The following is a 13560-nucleotide window of genomic DNA, read 5'->3' as shown; positions in this document are numbered from 1 at the left end:
TAAAAACCTCATGAAAGAGCTGTGTGTTAGTTAAATGATGATTAATAGGGAAGCTTATGAATAAAAGATTTCTGTTTGATTTTGTAATATAATAGTGTTAGACTTGTCTCTTTTCTATAACTTAAGGCTCTATAAACAAAAGGATCAGAAGAGATCATGTCTCTGCTTGTTTAAATCAGCTAGAATTAGTGGCACATGCCCTTTGTGGTCCCTGAGTTAGGTGGAAGTGCTGAAAATTATTGTGGTTTTTTACCAGGATAGTCCAAGATTTAAAGCTAAGACCTAAACCACCTACTTCATATCAGAAGATTCAAAGAGTCTATGGAACAATATAGGAACTGTAATAAAGTTACCATTTTTGTGTCATAGGAGGAGAAAAAAAGAGAAAAATGGTATTGTCATGATTAGCGCTTGGTTATTTTTCTTTCCCAGTGTTATGCAGGTTGCTGTAGAGCCACCATAGAGAATCTTCTGCCTGGGTGAGAACATAGTTGTGTTTATAGTGCAAGTTCCCACTTATGACAAGGCAGAGGATCCGTCTGTAGATGGAGGGTGGGCCTTTTCAGGTTTTTAATACTTACCTGTCTTGTATTTTAAGCTGTCTGGGCAGCAGGTTCACAGATAGATAGAAATAAGCTGTTTGCAAGTACAGTGGCAGAGTCAGATGAAGATTGGCACTAGTCTGATAAAAACAGTTCAAATTTCTATTTAGAGAAACAGAGAAAGCAGTCAAGTACAGGAAGCTAAAAGCCATATAAGAATCTCATTGTCAACCCCTCTGCCACTATGAACAATTAAGTTTACACAGGATTGTCAGCTGTTTGTGCAAATGCACTGATGTTCTCTTTCTTCACTTGCAGCTGCCCTGAGAGCTTGTGCTGATGGAGGTGCCAATCGTCTCTACCACATCACAGAGGGGAGCCAGGAAAGGTATGTGAGCAATACACTTGAAGCCACAGAAGTCATCTTTTCTCAATGAAAGCAGAATGTGGAGGAGCAGGATCTGTTCATTTATTTAAGCAGCTGCTTGTTCTGTCCATGGTGCTTTAATAAACTGTGACAGGTAGTATAATATTTTCTCCACATTATCTTAAATTTTTATTCCCAGCTACAATTTAAAAAAACATAGGTAGCCTGAAACACCATTTTTCCTGAAGCCCAGTGGTCTTTTTTCTCTTGAAAGCTTTGCTCTCAGTCTGTCTTATTTTGTGCATCCATCAGAGTTAGGCCTTGGAAAAAATTTGCCGTGCCCCTAGCAAGGGCTGCCTAGATGCCTGTCACCACAAGCTGAAACAAAGCATGTCCTCTTCATTTATCATGTGAGGCCTTAGAGGAAATCTACTTACTTGGTGAAGTGAGATGGGTGATAAAATAGGAAATCGTCTTTTTGAGTTATTTTTCAATTAACATCAGGGTATTATAAATGACCAAAGGCAAGTACAGAAACTATAAATGTGCACACTAGGTGGGGAAATATGACTGAAAGAATATGTTCTTCTTTTCTGCAATGGCATTTAAAATTATAAAACATCCCAGGTTTCTGCACCAGAAGTGTTGAGCTGAGGTTGTGGTGCAAAACACTTCATTCAAGTGATTTCTTATCTTTGTATTGGAATCATGGAACATTGTGCAAACTTAGCTTACTAAGGATTCTTTTTGCTTGTCTTTAGGATTTCCAGGTTTTTTGAGCAAGAATTCATAAATAAGTAGTTTCATAAAAGCAGATTAAAAACCTGACTCTTGGAGCAAAGGTATGAGAAAGGCATCTGGTAGAAGTTAAAAGTTTATGAACAGTTTTTTTCATACAGCAAAATCTGATACGTAGTTTGCTTTTCATTTCATGAAAAGTGTGTGATGGAGACATGAGTACCCTCAGTTTCCTCCTCTCCTTCAGAATAAAGACAAGAGTTGGAGAGGATGACTGTAGTCCAAAAGTAAAGTAAAAATTTCTTCCTTTGTCACCTGTAAGAATTTTGTCTAAAGTTCTACAACTTCAAAAACCAAAGCTGAAGTCTGGGAAGCACTATTATAGCATATGTTTTATAACATTCGATTTCTCCTTTTCTAGTAGGTGCTCACAGAGCCTTGGAAAACTTAAACAAGGTGTCTATTTGAATTCAAGACTGACTTGCAGTAAATAGTTCTCTTTGATAATGGTGATGCTCTCCAAAGAACAACATTTGAGAGCTTTTGCTTTACCTTTCATCTGTTCCTCACACCTTTATGTTTGTATTAAATAAATATAATTCAGGGGAAAATGGATGATTATACTTTGACTTAAAAGTTCTTTCAGTCATACATACTTGGCCCTTGGAGTATTCTTTTCCTCTGTCTTTCTTCTCATCTTAATTGCTTTGGGTAGGTATATTTTACCTTCAAAGTAGTTCTTTTGAAAAAAAAAAAAAGGAGACATGCATAATTTGGATTTTTGTCTTTAAAGAAATCATTCAGCTGGAAAGAATATCCATTTACTTCTCTGAAGTATTTTTCTTTAAATTCCCTGTCCATTGTTATTAAAGAGGTCTGCTCAGACTCCACTGACATACTAATCATTCTTAATGCTGTCTTAACCTTATAAAATTATACTTTATTCAAAGCCCTGATATCTAATGGTGTTGTATCAAACCTAAAAAACAATAGTTCTTTAATTTTAGAGATATTATAATATACAAGAGATATAAATAAAGAATTTGATTGATATTTTGATTGATTTATGAAGAATCCTTTGGAATGGGAATTAGTGATAATATTTTGGGAAAAGACCAGCTTGCAGTATGGTGCTGTTGTACTGGTATCTTCCTTTGGAGATAAGTTCATATTACAGAATCATAGATGGAGCTCAAGACATTCCAAGTTTTGCCTCACGCATAGAGTGCAATTCCACCACCAGACCTTCCCAGTCTGTGTCTCCTAAATAGTGTGTAGCCCTTCATGACAACACTCCAGCCACGGGAGCTATCCCACTACATCTCCATAATCGCAGTGAGATCTGTGACTGCACTGCTTCCTCCTCTTTGTTTCCCATGCTGTGTGTGTTGGCATACAGGCACTTCATAGAGGTATTTGATTGTGTCAGTATCCCAGAAGGAGTGCAGAGGGATGATGCATAGTCTTTCTGATAGTTGTGTCTTTGGATGCTTGTGTTTAATTGAGGTATTCCCTCTTAAGCCTCCTTTTGCTGCTTCCATGGTTGCTGGAGTTCTTCCTCAGTGCTGAACAATTCTTTAACTTGCTTTTCATTATGTTGGCCTATGCTGGTGGATGAAAAGCAGCAAAGGTTGCTTCAAGAGCCCCCCACCTCTATCTGTTTCTTGTTTCCTCCGCTGATACCTTGTCTTGCTTTTGTGCTAGACCCATCAAGCAAAGGAAGTTCACCTTCCTCTTTACAGCACTGCACAGGCTGACATAGCAATGAGACTTTATGTCATGAGGTTAACATGAGGTAAGATGTTACCTGTCTTCCTCTTTGTTTGTTGTGGCATTTTTATGATGTTTGGTTGGTTTTCCCATTTTCTCAAACAATCTGAGTTGCAATTATTTTTGTTTAGAAACAAACCTGTCCAAGAAAACCTTCATTTTTGTAAGTGCTAACAAGGAGAAACCATGATGGGTTTTTTCAATGGTACGTTAAAACAAATTGCTTTCTAGACCATGAAGGCTAAGAAGAGTAACCAAAAGGGTAGGATCACTTCCCTTAAGGAGGCTGGTCCTTGGGAGCTGTCAGTGCTGGGGACAGGGGAAAGACAGGAGTAAAAAAGTACTGAATGCTGGTGCTTTTCTCTCTGTGACTCTACAGTCCAGAAAGGACTGTATTATTTTCCTTAGACTGTTAACAGCAGTTCCCACGTAGAAATAAGGATTACTGCTAAACCCTTCTTGATTGCTAAACATTTGCTGCTTATCAGAGTTAAAGGTGAGTCGCTGATCTTTATGGGTTTTTTGCTCTGCCTCATTCTGTTTGCCTTGCCTATCCAATTTTGAATTTTCTTGAATCATTTTGAAGCACTGCTTTCCACTTCAGCATTAGGCTGTTGTTTATCTGTATCAGTGCAGAACTTGTTTCTCAACACTTTCTGATTAAATCTCAAGACATTGATTAAACCTGGGTGTCACTGGCTTTGGGGTATACAAAGGTGAAAATGCATTGAAAACTATCATCACATTGAAACCTTTAAAACTAATCATTAGTACTTGTGTCTTGGATGCTGTTTTCCAGAGAGATGTCAAATCCATTGTGTACTCCTGTTTTGAAGAGTACACAATGGATTTGAGAGATAGTTAAGAGAATGGGTTAACAGTGGTTAAGAGAATCAGGTTAAAGAGGGGAGTGGTGAGCTCTGCAGGAGGAAGGATAAACCAATCGTGAAAAATACTGTGTTTCTGGAGTTCTGACTAGTATTTCAGACTTACTGTGTGACACTAGTTGGCTTGCTTACAGTCAAAGAGAACGTCACTTTCACTACTCTTTCAGTTTCTCCCTGTGAACTGTATGAAATATAAGAGTAGCAGTAAAACTGGAAAATGGTAGCATTTTCTACGTATTAGACATAAATCATGTGAACTCAGGTAATGCATGAAAATACAGCTGCTACTATACAACTCTTCTCTGAACATCTCTAAATGCACACAGCTTAAAGAAGCTCTACGGGAGTTTTTAAAAATTAGGAACAAAATTTGTAGACATTTCCAGTTGGTGCAGCTGCTGAATTTCAAATACAGACCTAAAAAATATCTTTTTACAATCAACTTATATCTTTGAAATCCCTGTCAAGATGCAATTCCACTTCAGCTTTAGTTTGCCTAACAGGCAGAGCTCTGTGCACTCCAGCTTCTCTTGCCCTGAAAGGGCAGCTCCTCTTCCCCGGCTTCCTGTCCTGTTCTTCCTAAAAAGCCTGCATCCCTTCATTACAACACTCAGTCGTATTTCAGTAATCCCAACAAGATTGTAGCTCCCAGTGCAACTGCACCCAGATCTCTCCGTGCATTTTCCAGGTTTTTTTTTTTTTTTATCAAAATTTGAATGCTAAACAAAAATTTAACCTTTGAACAGGAGAAAACTCAGCTAATGTAACTTCCATGAGAAAGGGTAGTCGTCACCATATATTTGCCTACGTGAAAAATGGAAAGATGAATCACAGTGTCTGTATATGACGGTTTCATGTCTGCATTTTAGCAGTTAGTGAGGGTAAGTAGTGCCTTGGCTACTTCAGTTGGTTATTTATAGCTTACACTGAATTTGACTAATCTGAGATCCAGTGCCTCCATTGTCAAAAGAGGAACATCTGAACAACAGCTAGCAAAACCCATCTGTAAAATGAGATCTTCTGTCTTTTTTCCCCAATAACTTCTACTAATGGAAAAGTAGGTCCCTAAAAAGATTATTAGCCTGAGAAATTCATACATACTTTGCTGTGTTCCATATTGAACTAGAAGTAGGGTATTTATGAAGGTAATTAGCCATTGACATAACTTAATGTACAATTGAGAGGAATTCTTTGCTTGAACTCTTCAGATTAAACTGAATATTGTTTTTAAGGCATCTTATATTCAGGAAAAAATTAGGGCACTGATGCAGAAAACACTGAATGAGATTATCTGAGTATAGAATTATACATGAAGAGTACAATGATAATTTCTTGTCTTTAAAATCTATTCATAGATATGAATTGGAGAGGATGTGAGACAGTTGTACTTGTGAAGTCTTTGCTTTATTTATGTTGATATGAAAATATGTTTTTGTAGTGTTTTAAAACAAATATAACCTGTGAAACTGTGAGGTCAAAGCCAGCACCTTTGCTGCTAGTGGTGAAGAGATCTTTGATTTAAGGGATTACAGTCCAAAAGCCAAGAAATTTGAAAACTCAGGCAGTGCTTTATTTGTCAAATGGCTTAAAGGAGATCTTTATATCAGAAATCTTTTCCTGGCCTAAAAACTACAACAGTGTTTAAAGATCAAAGTTAGAATCTTGCATTTATCCTAATAAATTCTGTAGGAGTGTTCAAAAAAGCCCTCCCTATCCCTATTCCTTTAGGAAATACCTGACTTGGGATCCATTTTTTAACTTTTAGAAAGCAGCCAGGCACCAAAAAATTTAAAGAAACCAAAGAAATTTATCCTTCAGTGTTTGGAAAGATGAATCCATTTGAACTTACATAATGTGTTTGCTTCAGGTAGTGCAGATGAGAAATTCTCAAGATACCTCATGACCATGTGATTTTTTTTCTTTTTTCATTTATATCTTCAATTTAATTACTTTCACTCAGTTTTGTTTTCAAATACATTTATATTCCAGTAGCTGTGCACTGTTAAATCGAGATTTGTTTCAGAAACAGCGAAGAGGTTGAGGTAGCAAGACATGAATATCATGAAATATGCATCGTTTCAGTCCTAAATTTAAACCAAAATTAGCTTCCTGTATTGGAAGGGGTTCCCTGAAAGTATTAGGGCAATAACATCACTAGGCATATCAGACTTATTTGGTCTCTGAATCAAATGCTTACAGAAATTATGAGAGTTGGAAATCATTGGTCTATTTTTTTTTACTTCTAGGTTCATCTTCATATTAAACATCTGTCTAAGCCAGATCCAGGAATATGTATTCTTCTGGAGCAAAGGAGTTATTTCTATTCACTTAATCATCATATGCTGTAAAGGAAAAATCTGGGAGTTACACAAGCATTAGTTCAGATTCACTTGTTAATTTTAGGAGGGGCAGAAGTACATTTTGCATATCACAAGAAGTGGAAATTTATTTTGAGAGAGACACCAGCAACTGGGTTTACTTAGAGGTGCTTCTAAGTGTACTTACTACATAAAACATACCAGAAAATGGGCAAGTTGGGGTTTTTTATCATTCCCTGAAACAGAAAATCAAATGGCAGATAATAATAAAATATATGGTCTTACAAATACTAGCAGTATCTAGGTGAGATTAAATTACTCCTCATGTTAAATTTCTATTTCTTTTGCTAGATGGTAATTGTAGAATCACAGTAATATTATAACTAAAAATGATGGGAGGTGACAGCACTGACCGTTGCTGTGACCCCTGAAATTTAGATCTCTAATAGAAAGAAGACATGGTTGCATCATGCCCTTACAGAAGCTGTGAAATGGCTGGCTTTTCATCCCTGAGGTACATGCATGCATGAATGCCTTTTTCTTTTATGTCAGGAGACAATGGAAGCAAGTTACTGTCTTCCTGTCTATGGGACCATGCTTTCTTTACAGGAGAAGAGAGAAAAACCAGTCCTTGGTAGAACCTCTGGATATGATTCACAAGAGGCAGATGTAGATGTATCACGTTTTGTGTAGAGCAAGAGTGAGAGTATTGTCTACAGGTTAAAATGGAGAACTGGGAACCAAGACTTCTACTTTGTTCCTTTATTAATTTGCTCAAAGTCATTAAGTGAGTCACAAAATCATTTCACATTCTCAGTTAGTCAACTTTAAAATGCAGGAAAATAGCTCTTAAGAATAAATAAAATGCTCTCCTCATTAACATGGTCTCGTCAGAGATTCTGATATTTACTTGTTAAAAATGAGCCTATCAAAGGGTCAGGTATCATTCCTTATGAGTGTTTAATAATGAATAGTAGTTCCTAGGCGTAAGCAGACTTGATCTCCATGAGTGCTCCAGGGATCTTCATGCTTCGGCATAAATCCACTGATTTTCTTTCTATTTTTGCATACCTCAAGATATTCAAAGACCCTATTTCAGTCCCATCAACAAACATTAAGTGTGAATCTCTGCTTTTTTTGGAATGATTCTAATCTTGCTTAGGGGTAGATAAGAAGGACCAAGGCAAAAGTCTGGGGAGGTGGAGTGATGAGCAGATATTAAACAGGTTAACAGTTCAACTTTAGAAACAAGGTCTCCTGGCTGCAAGCAGGTGCTTTGCCCGTAAGACTGCCCTGTCCCAGTAAGAGCATCATAAACCAAGTTTAAATTGCCAACGAGAAAATCAAAGGGTCACAATTTGTCCAGAACAGTAGTTCTACAGAGAAGGGAAAAAGAAAAAGAAAAAAAAAAAAAAAAAAAAAAAAAAAAAAAAGGAGGATAAAGGGACGCTTTGAATTAATCCCAGGTCTTTCAATCAGAGGGTTTGTACTGCTTCATCTTATTCTTCAAATAGCTGTATGTCTGCCCCTAGTGTACTGTAAGTAGAGGAATGTCCTTGCCATCTGGGTGATTTCTGGCTTTATGACATGGTAAAAATCATTTATGGCCACCCCAATGCTAGAGGTTAGGACTTTGCAGTGATAAAATATCCATGAATTGAGTCACATCTGGAACAAGCATCTTCGAAAAGAATTCTGAGCTGGCTAAAGAGTACTCAGCAGTTTATAGTGGTTTGGTCTGTTGTACCTAAGGAGTAATTCTCAGGATCCAGAAGAAGCTGGCTTTGTGTGTAGTGTTAGGGTGGAATGTATACCTTTGTTTCCTTTGCATCTCTTACTATCAATAGAAATTAAGGATTAAGCCAGCAATGCTTGTTTTTATGGAGCAATGCTTTCTACAGATGTTTGGGGCAGTGTGGGGACTGGGAGTTTTCATATCCTTGAAACAAAGCAAAACTAGAAAGTTCCTACATGCCTCAAACCAAGCTGGGTCTTTGCTGCAATAGTACTTGTCATTTAGAATTTAAAGTACAGATTTTATATTGGACATGGCAAGAATGATCTTAGATTTGAAAGAAGCTCTTTTTAGACCTGAGAAGGATGCCAAGAGCAGTATTCAATTAGGGAGCACAGAAATCCATGTGCTATCAATGCCTTAAAATGAATGCATGTTAATAAATGACCTTGAAGTTGACTAATCTGCACTTCTGACATTTAGGGAGGAATTGCTAGTGCTATAACATCCATTTTCTTTTTTTTTTTTTTTTCTTTTTTTTTTTTTTGTTGTTGTTGTTGTTGTTGTTTTCTTTTTCTCATAGCCTGGAAAATTCTGGGGAAGAGCAGGTATAGTCCCTTGCAGCTGACTTCAAAGCACAGTATACTGCCTAATGGGACTGAACACAAAAAATACCCATAGATAAATTATTCAGCTTAGTTTTTGCTGTTTCTAAAATGTCCTTTCAGTAAACTTATTAGTGATTGTTGGAGCATAAACATATTCTGGGTGTTTATTACTTGGTTTTCTTTCCTATTCTCTTTCTTTACTAGACTCTGCTCCCTTTTTGTAAGTATGTGAAAGCCAGAAGTTCTGAATTTTAACAATTTGCATTCAAATGGACACTTTTATTTTCAGAACAGATGATTGTATTCTTCAAATCTGTTTAAATTTAGTGTTAGTGAAGCCAAAAGCTTGTGAATGGGGGGACTTTATGTACTGTAAAATCTGATGGGAAGTAAAACTTGAGAATATAAATCCATTCATCTTTAAACTATTTTTCCTAGTTCCTAGTAAGATTTGTTTTTAAATCTAATTGTATTCCAAGACTGGTTTCATTTTACAAATGAACTCTTTTTGTCTTTTCATTTAAAAATGTTTTGTGACACAGTTGTTTCCACAGAAAATGCTGTCAAGGGCAAGGAACTGTGTTCTAAAACAATGATCAAGGCTGCTTATTACAGTTGATAACTGAGAATATTTAATAAATTTACTTTTTAGGGTCAAGAGATGCATACCCTGTGCCTCTTCTGACAAGGATAAACTATAGAGCAAAACCTGCAGAACCAGTTGCAAAGACACCTACATGAAGGGTTGAGCATCAATTAATTGCTGGTTGATTGAAAGTTGGACTTCATAAGGTTGCCAGTCAACCTGGCAAATTCCATCATTTAAGACAAGAGGGTTAATCCTTGTTAAAAATTTGGAGGTCTGAGCTGTCACAAAATCAGTTTTGGTCTGCTACCAGAAATAATTTGCTCAAGCATGTGGATAATGAGAACAGTGGTCCTTCCAAAGCTGCTTTTGGATACACTTACATTCAGAGAAACTCAAAACTCCTTCAACTCATAGTTCCTGCAAAAATCACACTCACCGTTGTTCACGCTCCTCCCCAACCACCATATTACTGGCCTTATTTAGATTACAGCCTGGGCTCCATTTTTGCAAAATGGTGGAGAAAAAAATCTTGTAATGCTTTGTGTTAGTTGTATTAAATAAAAAGGAGATAAATTGCTATCTCTTGCATACAGACTTAAAGAAAATAAACGTTTTAGTCAGTATAGCTGAAAATGTAGTGAATGTCAATTACAGAGAAATGTAGAGAATTCTGATTTTTGAGCAAGGGAAAAAAGATCTGGTTTTGATAACAAAATGAAAATACATCAGGCATTAATAAAAGATAGTCAAAAGGCTGTTGGAAATTCCATAAGCTGTACAGAAATATCTTGGCTACTGATCCCAAATAAAGGAGCAGAATAATGTCTGATCATACAGCAGGTAGATTATATCCAAGGTTACAGTGTCTTAACATAAATGGAAATGCATCAAGGTCCACTGGGGTTGTGTTTTGATGCTTATCTACCTGTGTGGGACATTCACCACAAGCAAGTCTAGAGGCTATTTGCAAACGGGTTTTCGTGTTTCTGCAGAACTCTGGACCAGTATCAGCACATCCTTCAGCTCCGACTCGCTAACTCAGCTATGAAATAGGGAGTGTCTCAAGTGAAATGTGCACTAAGGCACTAAGATGGTTTCTGATACCAGCATGAGCATCTTCTGTGTGCTGTGGGCAATGCCTTTACTTGCAAATATTTTCCATTTTTCTTATCTTTTTGTAAGCACTTGTGTACATACCAGCACCTCAGGAACAGATTAGCATTGCAAGGATACAACTAGAAGAATGAACTTCAGAGAGATGATAGAAGAGAGCAGTAGATAAAGGGCTGGATGGCAATTCTAGCATACCACCAAGATCCTTGCATGTTGCGAGACAGTCTGAACATGGAAGCATTCAGATTAAAAATACATCTGTCCTGTGCTAATTCTTTTTGGTTCAAGTAGAGGCATATATATGTACTGTACAAAGAAATTACAGAAGTGGGCTAAGGAAGAGACGCATTCAGCTTTTATTGGCTTTGGAGCGATGTCCTTGTTTGTTCCTCTGACTACCAAGGAATATTAAACTGACTACAAAATAAAAAGGGTCAGACAAATAATACTTGAGAAAGAATACAGCTGAACATGGTCAAAAGTTATGTTTCATTCTAAAGAGAGGAAACAAACCAAGATTTACCAGTGATTATCTCAGTGGGCACACAGCATTCCTGTAGAAATTATGTTGTGACTTTTTTCAGTATTTTGAAACTAACCTGGTGAATGAGGGGAACTGCGATTCCATGCAAGCTTGTCAGTTTTGTATTCTTTTAGTATTACTTAGGTATTTTTCTTTATTGTCAGAACACAGAAATATATGGAGCCTGTGCTTGTTGAATAGGGACCCAGATCGCCTTTTGTACAAATACAGGATGTTCTATTGACTTAATTGGTAAGATTAAGCACTAGACGCCTAAGCAATTATACCCTCTCCATGCATTGCCCTGAATTCTTGCATTATAACTAATGTTTTACATGATGCGTCACTTCTCCATGGTGATTGCAAGCAAGGAAATCACCACAGCTGGATCTAATGTTTTCAGCGACCCGGTATTGTTCCAATAGCCCGTGAAATGGCTGGAACAAGAGCGAGATAGATTCCTACTGCTGCTTTGTCAATAACCACATCTTCCAGAGACTGGGACGTAATCCATTTTTATCCCTTATACTTTAAAAAAAAAAAAAAAATCCCAAACCAAACAAAAAACCCCACCCTTTTTACTGTGTAAATATTGTTTGATCATCTACTACTCTGATTCCAGCATTGGAAATAGTTGGAAATTATTACTGCTTACTGTATGTGAAGCAACTTTGAGGTTAGCACAATTTTGTTTTCTAGATATAGAGAAATGTAAAATGTTTTTCCCTGACCTGACCGTAGCGTAGGTTGGGGGGGGAAGACAAGGGCCTATCAAAAAAGCAGGCTGGGATATTGGCAGTTAAGTTGACCAGTGAAAACTGTCAGTGCCACTTTGGAAGGAACATTTAAAACTAATCTGCTGGGACCGCCTCGCTCTCTCCCTTCGGTGATCTGCCATGAGGTAACATTGTGGTCGGGCCGGGCCCGGCCCGGGTCGGGCTCTGCTGCCCCTCTGGGCGGCCGGGCCGGGTCCGGCCGGGCTTCCAGAAGCTGCTGCCTGCATGGAGAGCAGGGAGAGCCCAGGGTGGGCCCCCCACTGCCGGCCGGGCAGCTGGCCCGGGCCTGGCCAGGCCTCTGAGAACTGCTGCCCGCACGCAGCACGGGGGAGGCTCAGGTTGGGCCTCTCTGTCCTCTGGGCGGCTGGGCCGGGCCCGGCCGAGCCTCTGAGAGCTGCTGCCCGCATGAGAGCAGCCCGGGTGAAGCCTTTTTACAGCTTAGTGATAGCTCCGAGCTGGACCGCCCTGGCTGAGACCGAGGGGTGGAAAAAAGGACATTTACCAGCTTCTTCTACCAGCACGGCCTTGCTTTTTTCTTTTTTTTTTTTTTTCCTTCATCCCTGCAGCCCAGTGCGTACACATGGCTTTTGCAAGCCTGGGCGGATTTTAACCCTTTCTTAGCAACACGGAACTTTTAAAGCACAATTCTTGCTCAAGAGAAAGAAGAAAGAAAAAAACAGAAGGTACATGGAACAGACACTGCATGAAGTTAGTTAGATGAGAAGTGAAAGAACTAATAATATTGGAATAGCATTGAGGAAGTGGACATTTTTAACCGGACTTTTCTAAGGTAAATTACAAAGAAATGAACTGTTCTTTGCAGCATCTTAGTATTACTTGGGTAGAATGCTATTCTAATCAAAATTAAGGACTGATGTAATAGAGATTTATTTGGGAACTTTGAAACCCCCGCTCCTGGGTCAAAAGGAGGTCTCAGCCTTTTGAGACAAAGATGATTTTAGACTAGAAGAAGTATTTGTAAATAATACCTCAGATACACTGAAAAGCTCTGCAGATAGAACATCACAGTCTGGGAAAACTCCGGGCGGCAGCAGAATGTGTAAGAGAGAGAGAGCACTGGACTATTTTGTCTTGTAGCAAACATCTTCATAAAAGATCTTAGAAGGACTCTTCTCCTAAAATAATGAGTAGTTATGTCTAAGTGGTGAAACTGACTCAAAATCCTAAGTTGTGTCTTTCTATGTTATTCAATAAGAAAATAGTTTGTAAGAGGAAAGAAGTGTGGTTTAAGGTATCATTCTGTTTTAGTTTAAGTTTTTCTTATTTCTCAACTTTTTTTTTTCTTTTCTCAGTCTTTTAATATATGTTAATAAAACTATTTTTGTTCATTTTTAAGCTTAAACCTGCTTTGTTTATTTTTCTCCTAATCCCTCCCTCCCATAAAAATATTAACACTAAACCCCCTACATTAATTAGTGTTTCCACCCGGTTTTATTAAATTAAAACCATTACAGGTGCCCACACCATGATCAAAATATTTAGATTATTTAGAATAGAAGCAGTAACATCAGGAATGAAATTTATCCTGTAGCAATAAATTATTCTTGGTCTAAGGATAATTCTTGATCTATTC

General features: G+C 37.8%; 1 protein-coding gene across 1 annotated transcript in view; it reads left to right on the top strand.

Moving 5' to 3' along the window:
- The window catches only part of TPK1 (thiamin pyrophosphokinase 1), a 309075-nt gene that overhangs the window by 120065 nt on the left and 175450 nt on the right, over positions 1-13560 (top strand). The window contains exon 3 of the mRNA XM_040081488.1: positions 861-930. Within this exon, the coding sequence (XP_039937422.1) occupies positions 861-930 (70 nt within the window). The remainder of the gene's footprint in view (positions 1-860; positions 931-13560) is intronic.

Source organism: Hirundo rustica, chromosome 1, assembly GCF_015227805.2.
Source record: "Hirundo rustica isolate bHirRus1 chromosome 1, bHirRus1.pri.v3, whole genome shotgun sequence".
Taxonomy (NCBI): Eukaryota; Metazoa; Chordata; class Aves; order Passeriformes; family Hirundinidae; genus Hirundo; species Hirundo rustica.
This window is presented reverse-complemented; position numbering and strand designations above follow the sequence as displayed.